We start from the raw sequence: 20,619 nt of genomic DNA, 5'->3' as shown, positions 1-20,619 counted from the left end.
CACACAGTATACACAGTACACACACAGTACATACACAGTACACACACAGTACACACACAGTACACACATTACACACACACAGTATACACACAGTACACACACACAGTACACACACAAAGTACACACACAGTACACACACAGTACACACACAGTACACGGTACACACACAGTACACACACAGTACACACACACAGTACACACACACAGTACACACACACAGTACACACACACAGTACACACACAGTACACACAGTACACATAGTACACAGTATACACACACAGTACACACACAGTACACACACAGTACACACACACAGTATACACACAGTACACACACACAGTACACACACAAAGTACACACACAAAGTACACACACAGCACACACACAGTACACAGTACACACACAGCACACACACACAGTACACACACAGTACACACACACAGCACACACAGTACACACACACAGTACACACACACAGTACGCACAGTACACACACAGTACACAGTGTACACACAGTACACACACAGCACACAGTACACACTGCACACACACACAGCACACACACAGTACACACACAGTACATACACAGTACACACACAGTACACACACAGTACACACACACAGTATACACAGTACACACACACAGTACACACACTACACACACAGTATACACACAGCACACACACACAGTACACACACACAGTACACACACACAGTACACACACACAGTATACACAGTACACACACAGCACACACACAGTACACACACAGTACACACACACAGTACACACACAGTACACACAGCACACACACAGTACACACACAGTACACACACAGTACATACACGGTACACACACGGTACACAGTACACACACAGTACACACACAGTACACACACAGTACACACATTACACACACAGTACACACACAGTACATACACAGTACATACACAGTACACACACGGTACACAGTACACACACAGCACACACACAGTACACACACAGTACACACATTACACACACAGTATACACACAGTACACACACAGTACACACAGCACACACACAGTACACACAGCACACACACAGTACACACACAGTATACACAGTACACACACAGTACATACACAGTACACACACAGTACACACACAGTACACACATTACACACACACAGTATACACACAGTACACACACACAGTACACACACAAAGTACACACACAGTACACACACAGTACACACACAGTACACGGTACACACACAGTACACACACAGTACACACACACAGTACACACACACAGTACACACACACAGTACACACACAGTACACACAGTACACATAGTACACAGTATACACACACAGTACACACACAGTACACACACACAGTATACACACAGTACACACACACAGTACACACACAAAGTACACACACAAAGTACACACACAGCACACACACAGTACACAGTACACACACAGCACACACACAGCACACACACAGTACACACACACAGTACACACACACAGTACACACACATTACACACACACACATTACACACACACATTACACACACATTACACACACACACAGTACACACACAGTTTACACACAGTCCACACACAGTACACACACAGTACACACACACAGAACACACACAGTACACACACAGTACACACACAGTACACACAGAGTACACAGTACACAGTATACACACACAGTACACACACAGTACACACAGAGTACACAGTACACACACACAGTACACACACACAGTACACACACACAGTACACACACACAGTACACACACACAGTACACACACACAGAACACACACACACAATACACACACACAGTACACACACACAGTATACACACAGTACACAAACACACAGTACACACACAGCACACACACACAGCACACACACACAGTACACACACAGTACACACAACTGGTCACCCTCCCTCTCACTCACCCTCTCACCCACTCACCCACTCACCCACTCACCCACCCACTCACCCACCCACCCACCCACTCACCCACTCACCCACCCACCCACTCACCCACCCACCCACCCACTCACCCACCCACCCACCCACTCACCCACCCACCCACCCTCTCACCCACCCACCCTCTCACCCACTCACCCACTCACTCACCCACTCACCCACTCACCCACCCACCCACCCACTCACCCACCCACCCACCCACTCACCCACCCACCCACTCACCCACCCACCCACTCACACGGAGGTAGTTGAGAGTGAAGTTGGTGAGTCCCATCCGCGTGATATTCCTTGTCAGCTGCTCGGACTTCTGCGGCTCCTGGGACTGAGACGTGGGGGGAGGGTTGGTGGTGATGGTGGTGGTGATGGTGGTGGTGATGGTGGTGGTGATGGTGGTGGTGATGGTGGTGGTGATGGTGGTGGTGATGGTGGTGGTGATGGTGGTGGTGGTGGTGGTGGTGATGGTGGTGGTGATGGTGGTGGTGGTGGTGGGGGTGGTGGTGGGGGTGGTGGTGGTGGTGGTGGGGGTGGTGGTGGTGGTGATGGTGGTGGTGGTAGAGGTGGTGGTGGGGGTGGTGGTGGTGGTGGTGGGGGTGGTGGTGATGGTGGTGGTGGTAGAGGTGGTGGTGATGGTGGTGTTGGGGGTGGTGGTGGGGGTGGTGGTGATGGTAGTGGTGGTGGTGGTAGTGGTGGTAGTGGTGGTGGTGATGGTGGTGGGGGTGGTGGTGGTGGTGGTGATGGTGGTGGTGCTGAGAGGTACCCACCCCCTCTGTGTGTGTCACAGTGTCGGTAGCCTTCATAGACACTGCTACTCGCTACTAACAGCACTTGCCCCTACAGCCCTCCTAGAGGCTACCTGGGGGAGCTTTGTCTGTGTCTCAGCACTTGCCCCTACAGCCCTGCTAGAGGCTACCTGGGGGAGCTTTGTCTGTGTCTCAGCACTTGCCCCTACATCCCTGCCAGAGGCTACCTGGGGGAGCTTTGTCTGTGTCTCAGCACTTGCCCCTACAGCCCTGCTAGAGGCTACCTGGGGGAGCTTTATCTGTGTCTCAGCACTTGCCCCTACAGCCCTCCTAGAGGCTACCTGGGGGAGCTTTGTCTGTGTCTCAGCACTTGCCCCTACATCCCTGCCAGAGGCTACCTGGGGGAGCTTTGTCTGTGTCTCAGCACTTGCCCCTACAGCCCTTCTAGAGGCTACCTGGGGGAGCTTTGTCTGTGTCTCAGCACTTGCCCCTACAGCCCTGCTAGAGGCTACCTGGGGGAGCTTTGTCTGTGTCTCAGCACTTGCCCCTACATCCCTGCCAGAGGCTACCTGCGGGAGCTTTGTCTGTGTCTCAGCACTTGCCCCTACAGCCCTTCTAGAGGCTACCTGGGGGAGCTTTGTCTGTGTCTCAGCACTTGCCCCCTACAGCCCTGCCAGAGGCTACCTGGGGGAGCTTTGTCTGTGTCTCAGCACTTGCCCCCTACAGCCCTGCTAGAGGCTACCGGGGGGAGCTTTGTCTGTGTCTCAGCACTTGCCCCTACAGCCCTGCTAGAGGCTACCTGGGGGAGCTTTGTCTGTGACTCAGCACTTGCCCCTACAACCCTGCCAGAGGCTACCTGGGGGAGCTTTGTCTGCGTCTCAGCACTTGCCCCTACAGCCCTGCTAGAGGCTACCTGGGGGAGCTTTATCTGTGTCTCAGCACTTGCCCCTACAGCCCTCCTAGAGGCTACCTGGGGGAGCTTTGTCTGTGTCTCAGCACTTGCCCCTACATCCCTGCCAGAGGCTACCTGGGGGAGCTTTGTCTGTGTCTCAGCACTTGCCCCTACAGCCCTGCTAGAGGCTACCTGGGGGAGCTTTATCTGTGTCTCAGCACTTGCCCCTACAGCCCTCCTAGAGGCTACCTGGGGGAGCTTTGTCTGTGTCTCAGCACTTGCCCCTACATCCCTGCCAGAGGCTACCTGGGGGAGCTTTGTCTGTGTCTCAGCACTTGCCCCTACAGCCCTTCTAGAGGCTACCTGGGGGAGCTTTGTCTGTGTCTCAGCACTTGCCCCTACAGCCCTGCTAGAGGCTACCTGGGGGAGCTTTGTCTGTGTCTCAGCACTTGCCCCTACATCCCTGCCAGAGGCTACCTGCGGGAGCTTTGTCTGTGTCTCAGCACTTGCCCCTACAGCCCTTCTAGAGGCTACCTGGGGGAGCTTTGTCTGTGTCTCAGCACTTGCCCCCTACAGCCCTGCCAGAGGCTACCTGGGGGAGCTTTGTCTGTGTCTCAGCACTTGCCCCCTACAGCCCTGCTAGAGGCTACCGGGGGGAGCTTTGTCTGTGTCTCAGCACTTGCCCCTACAGCCCTGCTAGAGGCTACCTGGGGGAGCTTTGTCTGTGTCTCAGCACTTGCCCCTACAGCCCTGCTAGAGGCTACCTGGAAGTGTACAGTGGTCACTGTACTGGTAGTGGTGACTGTACTGGTAGTGGTAGTGGTGGTGACTGTACTGGTGGTTGTACTGGTGGTGGTGGTGGCTGTACTGGTAGTGGTGGTGACTGTACTGGTAGTGGTTGTGGTGGTGGTAGTGGTGGTGGTGGTAGTGGTGGTGGTGACTGTACTGGTAGTGGTAGTGGTGGTGACTGTACTGGTGGTTGTACTGGTGGTGGTGGTGGTTGTACTGGTAGTGGTGGTGACTGTACTGGTGGTGGTGGTGGTGACTGTACTGGTGGTGACTGTACTGGTAGTGTTAGTGTTGGTGACTGTACTGGTGGTTGTACTGGTGGTGGTGGTTGTACTGGTAGTGGTAGTGGTGGTGGTTGTACTGGTGGTGGTGGTGGTGACTGTACTGGTGGTGGTGGTTGTGGTCACTGTACTGGTAGTGTTAGTGGTGGTGACTGTACTGGTGGTTGTACTGGTGGTGGTGGTGGTGACTGTACTGGTGGTGGTGGTGGTGACTGTACTGGTAGTGGTGGTGGCTGTACTGGTAATGGTAGTGGTGGTGACTGTACTGGTGGTTGTACTGGTGGTGGTGGTGGTGGTGACTGTACTGGTGGTTACTGTACTGGTAGTGGTGGTGGTGACTGTACTGGTGGTGGTGGTGGTGGTGACTGTACTGGTAGTGGTCACTGTACTGGTAGTGGTGGTGACTGTACTGGTGGTGGTGGTGACTGTACTGGTGGTGGTAGTGGTGGTGACTGTACTGGTGGTGGTAGTGGTGGTGACTGTACTGGTGGTGGTAGTGGTGGTGACTGTACTGGTGGTGGTGGTGACTGTACTGGTGGTGGTGACTGTACTGGTGGTTGTACTGGTGGTGGTGGTGGCTGTACTGGTAGTGGTTGTGGTGACTGTACTGGTAGTGGTGGTGGTAGTGGTGGTGACTGTACTGGTAGTGGTGGTGGTGACTGTACTGGTGGTGGTGGTGACTGTAATGGTGGTGGTAGTGGTGGTGGTGGCTGTACTGGTAGTGGTGGTGGTGACTGTACTGGTGGTGGTGACTGTACTGGTAGTGGTGGTGGTGACTGTACTGGTGGTGGTGGTGACTGTACTGGTAGTGGTGGTAGTGGTCACTGTACTGGTGGTGGTGGTGGCTGTACTGGTGGTTGTACTGGTGATGGTGGTGACTGTACTGGTAGTGTTAGTGGTGGTGACTGTACTGGTGGTGGTGGTGACTGTACTGGTAGTGGTAGTGGTTGTACTGGTGGTGGTGGTGACTGTACTGGTGGTGACTGTACTGGTGGTGGTGGTGGTGACTGTACTGGTGGTAGTGGTGGTGACTGTACTGGTGGTTGTACTGGTGGTGGTGGTGACTGTACTGGTAGTGGTCACTGTACTGGTAGTGGTGGTGACTGTACTGGTGGTGGTGGTGACTGTACTGGTAGTGGTAGTGGTGGTGACTGTACTGGTGACTGTACTGGTTGTGGTGGTGGTGGTGGCTGTACTGGTGGTTGTACTGGTGGTAGTGGTTGTGGTGACTGTACTGGTGACTGTACTGGTGGTTGTACTGGTGGTGGTGGTGGTGGTGACTGTACTGGTGGTTGTACTGGTGGTGGTGGTGACTGTACTGGTGGTGGTGGTAGTGGTGGTGACTGTACTGGTGGTGGTAGTGGTGGTGACTGTACTGGTGGTGGTGGTGGTGGCTGTGCACGGCACGCTGAGCACTCACAGCGATGGCGGTGACGCTGCGAGGGATGAACTCGCGATGTTGCCGGATGGAGAACTGCCACGAGCGGATACGCATCAAGTCATCAAAGGCAAACTCCAGCACCAGGCGACCCTCGGTGTACACCTGGCCAGCAGCGGAGAGAGCACGGTGAGCGTGGCACAACACGGTGGGGTCGTGTGGGCGGTGCGGTACGGGGTGGCGTGGGTGAGTGAGGGAGTGAGTGAGTGGGTGGGTGGGTGAGTGGGTGAGTGAAGGAGTGACTGAGTGAGTGGGTGAGTGAGTGACTGAGTGGGTGGGTGGGTGAGTGGGTGAGTGGATGAGTGAGTGACTGAGTGGGTGAGGGACTGAGTGAGTGTATGAGTGAGTGTGTGTATGAGTGACTGAGTGAGTGACTGAGTGAGTGACTGACTGAGTGACTGACTGAGTGTCTTAGCGACTGAGCGACTGAGTGACTGACTGACTGAGTGAGTGAGTGAGTAACTGAGTGAGTGGGTGAGTGACTGAGTGGGTGAGTGACTAAGTGAGTGGATGAGTGAGTGACTGAGTGAGTGGGTGAGTGAGTGACTGAGTGAGTGGGTGAGTGAGTGACTGAGTTGGTGGGTGAGTGAGTGAGTGACTGACTGAGTGGGTGAGTGAGTGACTGAGTTGGTGGGTGAGTGAGTGAGTGACTGAGTGAGTGGGTGAGTGACTGAGTGAGTGACTGCGTGAGTGAGTGGATGAGTGAGTGACTGAGTGAGTGACTGAGTGACTGAGTGAGTGAGTGACTGAGTGAGTGACTGAGTGGGTGAGTGACTGAGTGAGTGGATGAGTGAGTGAGTGACTGAGTGGGTGGGTGAGTGACTGAGTGAGTGACTGCGTGAGTGGATGAGTGAGTGACTGAGTGGGTGGGTGAGTGACTGAGTGAGTGGGTGAGTGAGTGACTGAGTGGGTGGGTGAGTGACTGAGTGAGTGACTGCGTGAGTGGGTGAGTGAGTGACTGAGTGGGTGAGTGACTGAGCGAGTAACTGAGTGAGTGACTGAGTGACTGAGTGGGTGAGTGAGTGGGTGAGTGAGAGACAGGGTGAGTGAGTGAGTGAGGAAGTGACTGAGCGAGTGACTGAGCGACTGAGTGAGTGACTAAGTGAGTGACTGAGTGGGTAAGTGAGTGACTGCGTGAGTGACTGAGTGGGTAAGTGAGTGACTGAGTGGGTGAGTGACTGAGTGAGTGACTGAGCGACTGAGTGACTGAGTGAGTGGGTGAGTGACAGAGAGAGTGACAGAGTGAGTGACAGAGTGAGTGACAGAGTGACTGAGTGGGTGAGTGAGTGGGTGACTGAGTGAGTGAGTGACTGACTGAGTGAGCGAGTGACTGACTGAGTGACTGACTGAGTGACTGACTGAGTGAATGAGTAAGTGACTGAGTGAGTGACTAAGTGAGTGAGTGAGTGACTGACTGAGTGACTGACTGAGTGTATGAGTGAGTGACTGAGTGACTGACTGAGTGTATGAGTGAGTGAGTGACTGACTGAGTGACTGACTGAGTGACTGACTGAGTGACTGACTGAGTGACTGACTGAATGAGTGAGTGACTGAGTGAGTGTATGAGTGAGTGTGTGTATGAGTGACTGAGTGAGTGACTGAGTGAGTGACTGACTGAGTGACTGACTGAGTGTCTTAGTGACTGAGCGACTGAGTGACTGACTGAGTGAGTGAGTGACTGAGTGAGTGACTGAGTGAGTGACTGACTGAGTGACTGACTGAGTGTCTTAGTGACTGAGCGACTGAGTGACTGACTGAGTAAGTGAGTGACTGAGTGAGTGTATGAGTGAGTGTTTGTATGAGTGACTGAGTGAGTGACTGAGTGACTGAGTGAGTGACTGACTGAGTGACTGACTGAGTGTCTTAGTGACTGAGCGACTGAGTGACTGACTGACTGAGTGAGTGACTGACTGAGTCACTGACTGAGTGACTGACTGACTGAGTGACTGACTGAGTGACTAGCCGGGCGACTCACCTGTGGGAGCGACGAGAGTGGCGAGTGACTGAGTGACTGAGTGAGTGACTGACTGAGTGACTGAGTGTATGAGTGACTGACTGAGTGAGTGAGTGACTGAGTGAGTGTATGAGTGACTGAGTGACTGAGTGTCTCAGTGACTGAGCGATTGAGTGACTGACTACGTGACTGAGTGAGTGACTGACTGAGTGACTGAGTGAGTGACTGACTGAGTGACTGAGTGAGTGTATGAGTGACTGAGTGACTGACTGAGTGTCTTAGTGACTGAGCGACTGACTGACTGAGCGAGTGTCTGAGTGACTGACTGACTGAGTGAGTGACTGAGTGACTGACTGAGTGACAGAGTGACTGAGTGACAGAGTGACTGAGTGAGTGACTGACTGACTGAGTGACTGAGTGACTGAGTGACTGACTGAGTGAATGACTGAGTCACTGACTGACTGAGTGACTGACTGAGTCACTGACTGACTGACTGAGTGACTGACCTGTGGGAAGAAGGGCTTGCCGTGCTGGGCGACGAGCGTGGCGAGTGACTGAGTGACTGACTGAGTGAGTGAGCGACTGACTGATTGACTGAGTGACTGAGTGACTGAGTGAGTGACTGACTGAGTGAGTGAGCGACTGACTGAGTGACTGAGTGACTGAGTGAGCGAGTGACTGACTGAGTGACTGACTGATTGACTGAGTGACTGAGTGACTGAGTGACTGACTGAGTCACTGAGTCACTGACTGAGTGACTGAGTCACTGAGTCACTGACTGAGTGACTGACTGAGTGACTGACTCAGTGACTGACTGACTGAGTGAGCGAGTGACTGAGTGAGTGTATGAGTGACTGAGTGAGTGTATGAGTGACTGAGTGAGTGACTGAGCGACTGAGTCACTGACTGACTGAGTGACTGAGTGACTGAGTGACTGAGTGACTGACTGAGTGACTGACTGAGTGACTGAGTGACTGACTGAGCGACTGAGTGACTGACTGACTGACTGAGTGACTAGCCGGGCGACTGACCTGTGGGAAGAAGGGCTTGCCGTGCTGGGCGACGAGAGTGGCGAGTGACTGAGTGAGTGTATGAGTGACTGAGTGAGTGACTGAGCGACTGAGTCACTGACTGACTGAGTGACTGAGTGACTGAGTGACTGACTGACTGAGTGACTGACTGACTGAGTGACTGAGTGACTGACTGACTGACTGAGCGACTGAGTGACTGAGTGACTGAGCGAGTGACTGAGTGACTGACTGAGCGACTGAGTGACTGAGTGACTGAGTGACTGACTGAGTGACTGACTGAGTCACTGACTGACTGAGTGACTGACTGAGTGACTGACTGACTGAGTGACTGAGTGACTGACTGAGTGACTGACTGAGTGACTGACTGACTGAGTCACTGACTGACTGAGTGACTGACTGAGTGACTGACTGACTGAGTGACTGACTGAGTGACTAGCCGGGCGACTGACCTGTGGGAAGAAGGGCTTGCCGTGCTGGGCGACCAGAGTGGCGAGTGACTGAGTGACTGAGTAACTGACTGAGTGACTGACTGAGTGACTGACTGAGTGACGGAGTAACTGACTGAGTAACTGACTGAGTGACAGACTGAGTGACTGAGTGACTGACTGAGTGAGTGACTGAGTGACTGACTGAGTCACTGACTGAGTGAGTGACTGAGTAACTGACTGAGTAACTGACTGAGTGAGTGACTGAGTGAGTGACTGAGTGACTGACTGAGTGACTGACTGAGTCACTGACTGAGTGACTGAGTGACTGACTGAGTGACTGAGTGAGTGACTGAGTGACTGACTGACCTGTGGGAAGAAGGGCTTGCCGTGCTGGGCGACCAGAGTGGCGAGTGACTGAGCGACTGACTGACTGAGTGACTGAGTGACTGACTGAGTGAGTGACTGAGTGACTGAGTGAGTGACTGAGTGAGTGACTGAGTGAGTGAATGACTGACTGACTGAGTGACTGAGTGAGTGACTGAGTGACTGACTGAGTGAGTGACTGAGTGACTGAGTGAGTGACTGAGTGAGTGACTGAGTGAGTGAATGACTGACTGACTGAGTGACTGAGTGAGTGACTGAGTGACTGACTGAGTGAGTGACTGAGTGACTGAGTGAGTGACTGAGTGAGTGAATGACTGACTGAGTGACTGACTGAGTGACTGAGTGACTGACTGAGTGACTGACTGAGTGACTGAGTGAGTGACTGAGTGAGTGACTGAGTGAGTGAATGACTGACTGACTGAGTGACTGAGTGAGTGACTGACTGAGTGACTGAGTGAGTGACTGAGTGACTGACTGACCTGTGGGAAGAAGGGCTTGCCGTGCTGGGCGACGAGAGTGGCGAGTGAGTGACTGAGTGACTGACTGAGTGACTGACTGAGTGACTGACTGAGTCACTGACTGAGTGACTGACTGACTGACTGACTGAGTGACTGACTGACTGAGTCACTGACTGAGTGACTAGCCGGGCGACTGACTGAGTGACTGACTGACTGAGTGACTGAGTGAATGTATGAGTGACTGAGTGAGTGACTGAGTGACTGAGTGACTGACTGAGTGACTGACTGAGTGACTGACTGAGTGACTGACTGAGTGACTGAGTGAGTGTATGAGTGACTGACTGAGTGACTGAGTGACTGACTGAGTGACTGAGTGACTGAGTGACTGACTGAGTGACTAGCCAGGCGACTGACCTGTGGGAAGAAGGGCTTGCCGTGCTGGGCGACGAGAGTGGTGAGTGAGTGACTGAGTGAGTGACTGAGTGACTGACTAAGTAACTGACTGACTGACTGAGTGACTGACTGAGTGACTGACTCAGTGAGCGACTGACCTGTGGGAAGAAGGGCTTGCCGTGCTGGGCGACGAGCGTGGCGAGTGACTGAGTGACTGAGTGACTGACTGAGTCACTGACTGAGTGACTGACTGAGTGACTGACTGAGTGACTGAGTGAGTGACTGAGTGACTGACTGACCTGTGGGAAGAAGGGCTTGCCGTGCTGGGCGACCAGAGTGGCGAGTGAGTGACTGAGTGACTGACTGAGTCACTGAGCGACTGACTGAGTGACTGACTGAGTGACTGAGTGAGTGACTGAGTGACTGACTGACCTGTGGGAAGAAGGGCTTGCCGTGCTGGGCGACCAGAGTAGCGTGTTCACAGTCCAGGATGACTCCCGCGCCGTGGAAGGCCTCCTTGGGGTGACGCAGAGCGAACTGGACGTCCGTCACGCCCCCGTCAAACATCGCGCGGAAGTAGCGCGGGATGAGAGTCCGCCCAATCGCTGGTGACAAACACAGCGGGAGGGAGGGTGGGTGGGTGGGTGGGTGAGTGAGTGGGTGGGTGGGTGGGTGAGTGGGTGGGAGGGTGAGTGGGTGGGTGGGTGAGTGGGTGAGTGGGTGAGTGGGTGAGTGAGTGGGTGGGTGGGTGAGTGGTTAAGTGAGTGGGTGAGTGAGTGGGTGAGTGAGTGGGTGAGTGAGTGGGTGGGTGGGTGGGAGGGTGAGTGGGTGGGTGGGTGGGAGGGTGAGTGGGTGGTAGGGTGAGTGGGTGAGTGAGTGGGAGGGTGGGTAAGTGAGTGGGTGGGTGAGTGGGTGGGTGGGTGGGTGGGTGAGTGGGTGGGTGGGTGGGTGAGTGGGTGGGTGGGTGGGTGAGTGGGTGGGTGGGTGGGTGAGTGGGTGGGAGGGTGAGTGGGTGGGTGGGTGAGTGAGTGCGTGGGTGGGTGAGTGGGTGGGTGAGTGAGTGAGTGGGTGGGTGGGTGAGTGAGTGGGTGGGTGAGTGAGTGGGTGAGTGGGTGAGTGAGTGGGTGGGTGGGTGGGAGGGTGGGTGGGTGGGTGAGTGGGTGGGAGGGTGGGTGGGTGAGTGGGAGGGTAGGTGGGTGGGTGGGTGAGTGAGTGGGTGAGTGAGTGGGTGGGTGAGAGGGTGAGTGGGTGGGTAAGTGGGTGGGTGGGAGGGTGGGGGGGTGAGTGGGTGGGTGGGTGAGTGAGTGGGTGAGTGAGTGGGTGAGTGAGTGGGTGAGTGGGTGAGTGGGTGAGGGGGTGGGTGAGTGGGTAAGTGAGTGGGTGGGTGGGAGGGTGGGTGAGTGGGTGGGAGGGTGGGTGAGTGGGTGAGTGAGTGGGTGGGTGGGTGAGTGGGTAAGTGAGTGGGTGAGTGAGTGAGTGGGAGGGAGGGTGGGTGACTGAGTGGGAGGGTGGGTGGGTGAGGGGGTGGGTGAGTGGGTGAGTGGGTGGGTGAGTGGGTGGGTGGGTGGGTGAGTGAGTGGGAGGGTGGGTGGGTGAGTGAGTGAGTGGGTGGGTGAGTGGGTGGGTGGGTGCCAGTGATACGACCCTGCCCACACAGAACCTACTTTAACTCACTCACCCTCTCACTCACTCACCCTCTCACCCACTCACCCTCTCACCCACTCACTCACTCACCCTCTCACTCACTCACTCTCTCACCCACTCACCCACTCACCCACTCACTCACCCTCTCACTCACTCACTCACCCACTCAACCACTCACCCACCCACTCACCCACTCACCCACTCACTCACCCACCAACTCACCCACTCACCCACTCACCTACTCACTCACTCACCCACCCACCCACTCACTCACTCACCCTCTCACTCTCTCACCCACCCTCTCACTCTCTCACTCACTCACACACTCACTCTCTCACCCACTCACTCACTCACCCTCTCACTCACTCACCCACCAACTCACCCACTCACCCACTCACTCACTCACCCACCCTCTCACTCTCTCACTCTCTCACCCACCCTCTCACTCTCTCACCCACTCCCTCACTCACCCTCTCACCCTCTCACCCACTCACTCATTCACTCACCCTCTCACCCTCTCACCCACTCACTCACTCACCCTCTCACTCTCTCACTCTCTCACCCACTCACTCACTCACCCTCTCACCCTCTCACCCACTCACTCATTCACTCACCCTCTCACCCACTCACTCACCCACTCACTCACCCACTCACCCTCTCACTCTCTCACCCACCCTCTCACTCACTCACCCTCTCACCTACTCACTCACTCACCTACTCACTCACCCTCTCACCCACTCACTCACTCACTCACCCTCTCACTCACTCTCTCACCCACTCACCCACTCACTCACCCTCTCACTCACTCACTCTCTCACCCACTCACCCACTCACCCTCTCACTCACTCACCCTCTCACCCACTCACCCTCTCACCCACTCACTCACCCTCTCACCCACTCACCCACTCACTCACCCTCTCACCCACTCACTCACCCACCCACTCACTCACCCACCCACTCACTCACCCACCCTCTCACCCACCCCCCCCCCTCACTGTATCTCTTGGGTCCGTCCTCCAGGCAGAAGGAGACGCTGAGGGTGGCGTCGTCCTCAAAGAACTCCGTGACAAACGCATCCCACCACACGTTGTCACTCTCCTACGTAGACACACACAGACACACAGACACACACACACACAGACACACACACACACAGACACAGTGACACACACACAGACACACACACACACAGACACAGTGACACACACACAGACATACACACACACACACAGACACACACACAGACACACACAGACACACACACAGACACACACACAGACACACACACAGACACACACACACAGACACAGACACACACACAGACACACACACACAGACACACACACACAGACACACAGACACAGACACACACACACAGACACACACACACACAGACACACACACAGACACACACACAGACACACACACAGACACACACAGACACACACAGACACACACACAGACACAGACACACACACAGACACACACACAGACACACACACAAAGACACACTCACACAGACACACACAGAGACACACACACACACACACAGACACACACACACAGACACACACACACAGACACACACACACAGACACACACACACAGACACACACACACAGACACACACAGACAGAGACACACACACACAGACACACACACACACACAGACACACACACAGACACACACACAGACACACACACAGACACACACAGACACACACACACACAGACACAGACACACACACAGACACACACACAGACACACACACAAAGACACACACACAGAGACACACACACAGACACACAGACACACACACACACACAGACACACACACAGACACACATACAGAGACACACACACACAGACACACATACACACACACAGAGACACTCACACACACACACAGAGACACACACACACAGAGACACACACACACAGAGACACACACACAGAGACACACACACACACACAGAGACACACACACAGAGACACACAGACACACACACAGAGACACACACACACAAAGAGACACACACACAGACACACACACACACAGAGACACACACACACAGAGACACACACACAGAGACACACACACACAAAGAGACACACACACAGACACACACACACAGACACACACACACACAGAGACACACACACAGAGACACACACACAGACACACACACACAGACACACACACAGACACACACACAGTTAGTCTGTCTCTCTGCGTGTCTCTGTGTGTCTCTGTGTGTCTCTCTGCGTGTCTCTGTGTGTATCTGTGTGTCTCTGTGTCTCTGTGTGTATCTGTGTGTATCTGCGCGTGTCTCTGTGTGTCTGTGTGTATCTCTGTGTGTGTCTCTCTGTGTGTCTGTGTGTATCTGCACGTGTATCTCTGTGTGTGTCTCTCTGTGTCTCTGTGTCTCTGTGTGTATCTGCGTGTATCTCTGTGTGTGTCTCTCTGTGTGTGTCTCTCTGTGTCTCTGTGTATCTGTGTGTCTGTGTGTATCTGCGTGTCTCTCTGTGTGTGTCTCTCTGTGTCTCTGTGTGCATCTGCGTGTATCTCTGTGTGTCTCTCTGTGTCTCTGTGTGTCTGTGTATCTGCGTGTCTCTCTGTGTGTGTCTCTCTCTGTGTCTCTGTGTGTCTGTGTGTATCTGCCTGTCTCTCTGTGTGTGTCTCTCTGTGTCTCTGTGTATCTGTGTGTCTGTGTGTATCTGTGTGTCTCTCTGTGTGTGTATCTCTGTGTCTCTGTGTGTATCTGCGTGTATCTCTGTGTGTGTCTCTCTGTGTATCTGTGTGTCTGTGTGTATCTGCGTGTCACTCTGTGTGTCTCTCTCTGTGTCTCTGTGTGTTTGTGTGTATCTGCGTGTATCTCTGTGTGTGTCTCTCTCTGTCTCTGTGTGTCTGTGTGTATCTGCGCGTGTCTCTCTGTGTCTCTCTGTGTCTCTGTGTGTATCTGCGCGTGTCTCTCTGCGTGTCTCTCTGTGTGTCTCTCTCTGTGTGTGTCTCTCTGTGTGTCTGTGTGTGTCTGTGTGTCTCTGTATCTCTCTCTGTCTCTGTGTCTCTGTGTGTCTGTGTCTCTCTGTGTGTGTCTCTCTGTGTCTCTGTCTCTCTGCGTGTCTCTCTGTGTGTGTCTCCGTGTCTCTCTGTGTGTGTCTCTCCGTCTCTCTGTGTGTGTCTCTCTGTGTGTGTCTCTCTGTGTGTCTCTGTCTCTGTGTCTCTCTGCGTGTCTCTCTGTGTGTGTCTCTCTGTCTCTGTGTGTCTGTGTATCTGTGTGTCTGTGTCTCTCTGTGTGTGTCTCCGTGTCTCTCTGTGTGTGTCTCTCTGTCTCTCTGTGTGTGTCTCTCTGTGTGTGTCTCTCTGTGTGTCTGTGTCTCTCTCCGTGTCTCTCTGTGTGTGTCTCTCTGTGTGTCTGTGTCTCTCTGTGTGTCTCTGTGTCTCTCTGTGTGTGTCTCTCTGTGTCTCTCTGTGTCTCTGCATGTCTCTGTACCTCTGTGCGTGACTGAAGGCGCTTGTTGAGCTCGTAAATGCGGTAGTCGGGAGGGATGAGGTAGGGCGTGTGACGTCTGCCTCGGAGGAGACGCGGAAACATCGTCACCATCACCACCAACATCACCGTCACCACCATCAACATCACCAACATCACCGTCACCACCAACATCGTCACCACCACCACCATCACCACCACCGTCACCACCACCACCACCGTCACCATCACCACCACCACCACCGTCACCACCAACATCATCATCATCACCACCGTCACCACCAACATCACCATCACCATCACCACCAACATCATCACCACCACCACCAACATCACCACCACCACCATCATCACTTTCACTACCACCACCAACATCATCATCACCACCACCACCACCATCACCTCATCATCACCACCACCAACATCACCGTCACCACCATCACCACCACCACCAACATCACCGTCACCACCACCACCAACATCATCACCACCACCACCAACATCACCGTCACCACCACCACCGTCACCATCATCACTTTCACCACCACCAACATCATCACCACCACCATCATCACCATCACCACCGCCACCACCACCACCAACATCACCACCACCAACATCATCGTCACCACCACCACCAACATCATCGTCACCACCACCACCAACATCACCGTCACCACCACCACCGTCACCACCACCACCAACATCATCACCACCATCATCACTTTCACCACCATCACCACCAACATCATCACCACCAACATCATCACCACCACCAACATCACCGTCACCACCACCACCGTCACCATCATCACTTTCACCACCACCACCACCATCATCACCACCACCATCATCACGACCACCACCACCATCACCGTCATCACCACCACCACCGTCACCACCACCACCAACATCATCACCACCACCACCACCAACATCACCGTCACCACCACCACCAACATCATCATCATCACCACCACCACCACCACAACCACCATCACCACCAACATCATCATCATCACCACCGTCACCACCAACATCATCATCATTACCACCACCACCGTCACCACCACCAACATCACCACAAACATCATCACCACCACCACCAACATCACCACTTTCACCACCACCGTCACCACCACCAACATCACCACCAACATCATCATCACCACCACCACCATCACCACCACCACCATCAACATCATCACCGTCACCACCACCAACATCACCACTTTCACCACCAACATCACCACTTTCACCACCATCACCACCACCAACATCACCACTTTCACCACCATCACTGTCACCACCACCAATATCACCACTTTCACCACCACCATCATCATCATCACCACCACCAACATCACCACTTTCACCACCACCACCACCGTCACCACCACCGTCTCCACCACCATCACCACTTTCACCACCACCGTCACCACCACCATCACCACTTTCACCACCATCATCATCATCACCACCACCACCAACGTCACCACCACCAACATCACCACTTTCACCACCACCATCATCATCACAACCACCACCACCATCACCGTCACCACCACCAACATCATCATCACCACCACCACCGTCACCACCACCAACATCACCACTTTCACCACCACCACCATCATCATCATCACCACCACCAACATCATCATCATCACAACCACCACCACCACCATCATCATCACAACCACCACCAACATCACCACTTTCACCACCACCGTCACTGCCACTATCATCGCTACCACTGTCACCATCATCACCACCACCACCGTCAACAACATCACCACTATCACCACCACCACCGTCACCATCACCACCATCATCACCACCACTATCAACATCACCAGTTTCACCCACCCACCCACTATCAGTGCTACCACTGTCACCAACATCACCACCAACATCATCATCACCACCACCACCACCATCACCGTCACCACCACCACCATCACCACTTTCACCACCACCATCACCGTCACCACCACCATCAACATCATCATCACCACCACCAACATCACCACTTTCACCACCACTTTCACCACCACCATCATCATCACAACCACCACCAACATCACCACTTTCACCACCACCATCACCGTCACCACCACCAACATCATCATCACCACCACCACCACCGTCACCACCACTTTCACCACCGTCACCACCACCGTCACCACCACCAACATCACCACTTTCACCACCACCGTCACCACCACCGTCACTGCCACTATCATCGCTACCACTGTCACCATCATCACCACCACCACCGTCACCAACATCACCACTTTGACCACCACCATCACCGTCACCACCATCATCATCACCACTTTCACCCACCCACCCACTATCATCGCTACCACTTTCACCACCACCACCACCACCATTCACCACTGCCACTATCATCACTACCACTGTCACCATCATCACCACCACCACCGTCACCAACATCACCACTTTGACCACCACCATCACCGTCACCACCATCATCATCACCACTTTCACCCACCCACCCACTATCATCGCTACCACTTTCACCACCACCACCACCATTCACCACTGCCACTATCATCACTACCACTGTCACCATCATCACCACCACCACCGTCACCAACATCACCACTTTGACCACCACCGTCACCACCATCATCATCACCACTTTCACCCACCCACCCACTATCATCGCTACCACTTTCACCACCACCACCACCATTCACCACTGCCACTATCATCACTACCACTGTCACCATCATCACCACCACCACCACCACCATCATCATCATCACCACCACCACCACCACCATCACCACCACCATCACCACCACTTTCACCACCACCGTCACCACCACGGTCACCACCACCGTCACTGCTACTATCATCGCCACCACTGTCACCACCACCCCCACCACCACCACCACCACCCCCACCATCACCATCACCACCATCACCACCACCATCACCATCACCACCATCACCACCACCATCACCACCACCCCCACCACCATCACCACCACCATCATCACCACCACCACCACCACCGTCACCACCACCATCATCGTCATCACCACCACCATCATCACCACTTTCATCACCAGAAACAGAGAGAGAGAGGGTCAGAGACAGGGAGATACAAAGACACAGAGAGACACAGAGAGAGACAGAGAGACAGACAGAGACAGAAAGTCAGAGAGACAGAGAGAGACAGTGAGAGAGACAGAGAGACAGACAGTGAGAGACAGAGACAGACAGAGAGAGAGAGAGACAGAAAGAGAGACAGATACAGAGAGAGAGACAGAGACGGAGAGAGACAGACAGAGACAGAGAGAGACAGAGAGAGAGAGAGACAGAGAGAGAGAGAGAGACAGACAGAGAGACAGAGACAGAGAGAGACAGAGAGAGAGACACAGAGATGGAGAGAGACAGACAATGAGAGACAGAGACACAGAGACAGACAGAGACAGAGAGAGACAGAGAGAGAGACAGAGACAGAGAGAGACACACAGAGACACAGAGACAGAGAGAGACAGAGAGGGAGACAGACAGACAGAGACAGACAGAGACAGAGAGAGACACAGAGACAGAGAGGGACACAGAGACGGAGAGAGACAGACAGTGAGAGACAGAGACACAGAGACACAGACAGAGACAGAGAGAGACAGAGACACAGAGACAGAGAGAGACACACAGAGACAGAGAGACAGAGACAGAGAGAGAGACAGAGACAGACAGAGAGACAGAGACACAGAGACAGACAGAGAGAGACACACAGAGAGACAGAGACAGAGAGACAGAGACACAGAGACAGACAGAGAGATGGAGAGACAGAGAGAGACAGACAGAGAGAGACACACAGAGACACAGAGACGGAGTTTGTGGTCACTCACCCAATGTCTGGCTCCATGTAGGAGGGGGAGTAGAGAGGCCTGGAGGGGGAGAGAGACATCACACAACCACCACCACCACCACACTACACCACCACTACCACTACACAACAACACCACTACACAACAACAACACCACTACACAACACCACCACTACACAACAACAACAACACCACCACTACACAACACCACCACTACACAACAACAACAACACCACCACTACACAACACCACCACCACTACACAACAACAACACCACAACTACTACTATACACCACCACCACTACTACACACACACCACCACCACCGCTAAACAACAATACCACCACCACCACTACTACTACACACCACCACCACTACACAACAACACCACCACCACCGCTAAACAACAACACCACCACCACTACTACACACCACCACCACTACTACTACACACCACCACCACCACTACTACACACACACCACCACCACTACTACTACACACCACCACCACTACTACACACACACACCACCACCACTACTACTACACACCACCACCACCACTACTACACACCACCACCACTACTACTACACACACCACCACCACTACTACTACACACCACCACCACTACTACTACACACCACCACCACTACTACTACTACACACCACCACCACTACTACTACTATACACACGCCACCACCACTACACAACAACACCACCACCACTACTACTACACACCACCACCACTACACAACAACACCACCACCACCGCTAAACAACACCACCACCACTAAAGAACACCACCACTACTACTACACACC

The 20,619-nt window shown here is 53.7% G+C and overlaps 1 protein-coding gene across 2 annotated transcripts in view; it reads right to left on the bottom strand.

Annotated features, from left to right (window-relative positions):
• LOC116938432 (LIM domain-binding protein 2-like) overlaps positions 1 to 20,619 on the bottom strand; it is a 48,300-nt gene that overhangs the window by 16,987 nt on the left and 10,694 nt on the right. For both annotated transcript variants that reach the window (XR_012940803.1, XM_076064672.1), the window contains exons 3-8: positions 19,821 to 19,859; positions 15,931 to 16,006; positions 13,431 to 13,533; positions 11,224 to 11,396; positions 6,126 to 6,248; positions 2,242 to 2,325 (exon numbers count right to left, since the gene is read on the bottom strand). Coding sequence is in view for 1 of the 2 variants with exons in the window: in XM_076064672.1 (XP_075920787.1) it covers positions 2,242 to 2,325; positions 6,126 to 6,248; positions 11,224 to 11,396; positions 13,431 to 13,533; positions 15,931 to 16,006; positions 19,821 to 19,859 (598 nt within the window). In the remaining variant the exon portion in view is untranslated. The remainder of the gene's footprint in view (positions 1 to 2,241; positions 2,326 to 6,125; positions 6,249 to 11,223; positions 11,397 to 13,430; positions 13,534 to 15,930; positions 16,007 to 19,820; positions 19,860 to 20,619) is intronic.

Source organism: Petromyzon marinus, unplaced genomic scaffold, assembly GCF_048934315.1.
Source record: "Petromyzon marinus isolate PM22_M1 ecotype Great Lakes invasive population unplaced genomic scaffold, UKy_Petmar_22M1.pri1.0 PM_Scaffold_59, whole genome shotgun sequence".
In the NCBI taxonomy this organism is placed as follows: domain Eukaryota; kingdom Metazoa; phylum Chordata; class Hyperoartia; order Petromyzontiformes; family Petromyzontidae; genus Petromyzon; species Petromyzon marinus.
This window is presented reverse-complemented; position numbering and strand designations above follow the sequence as displayed.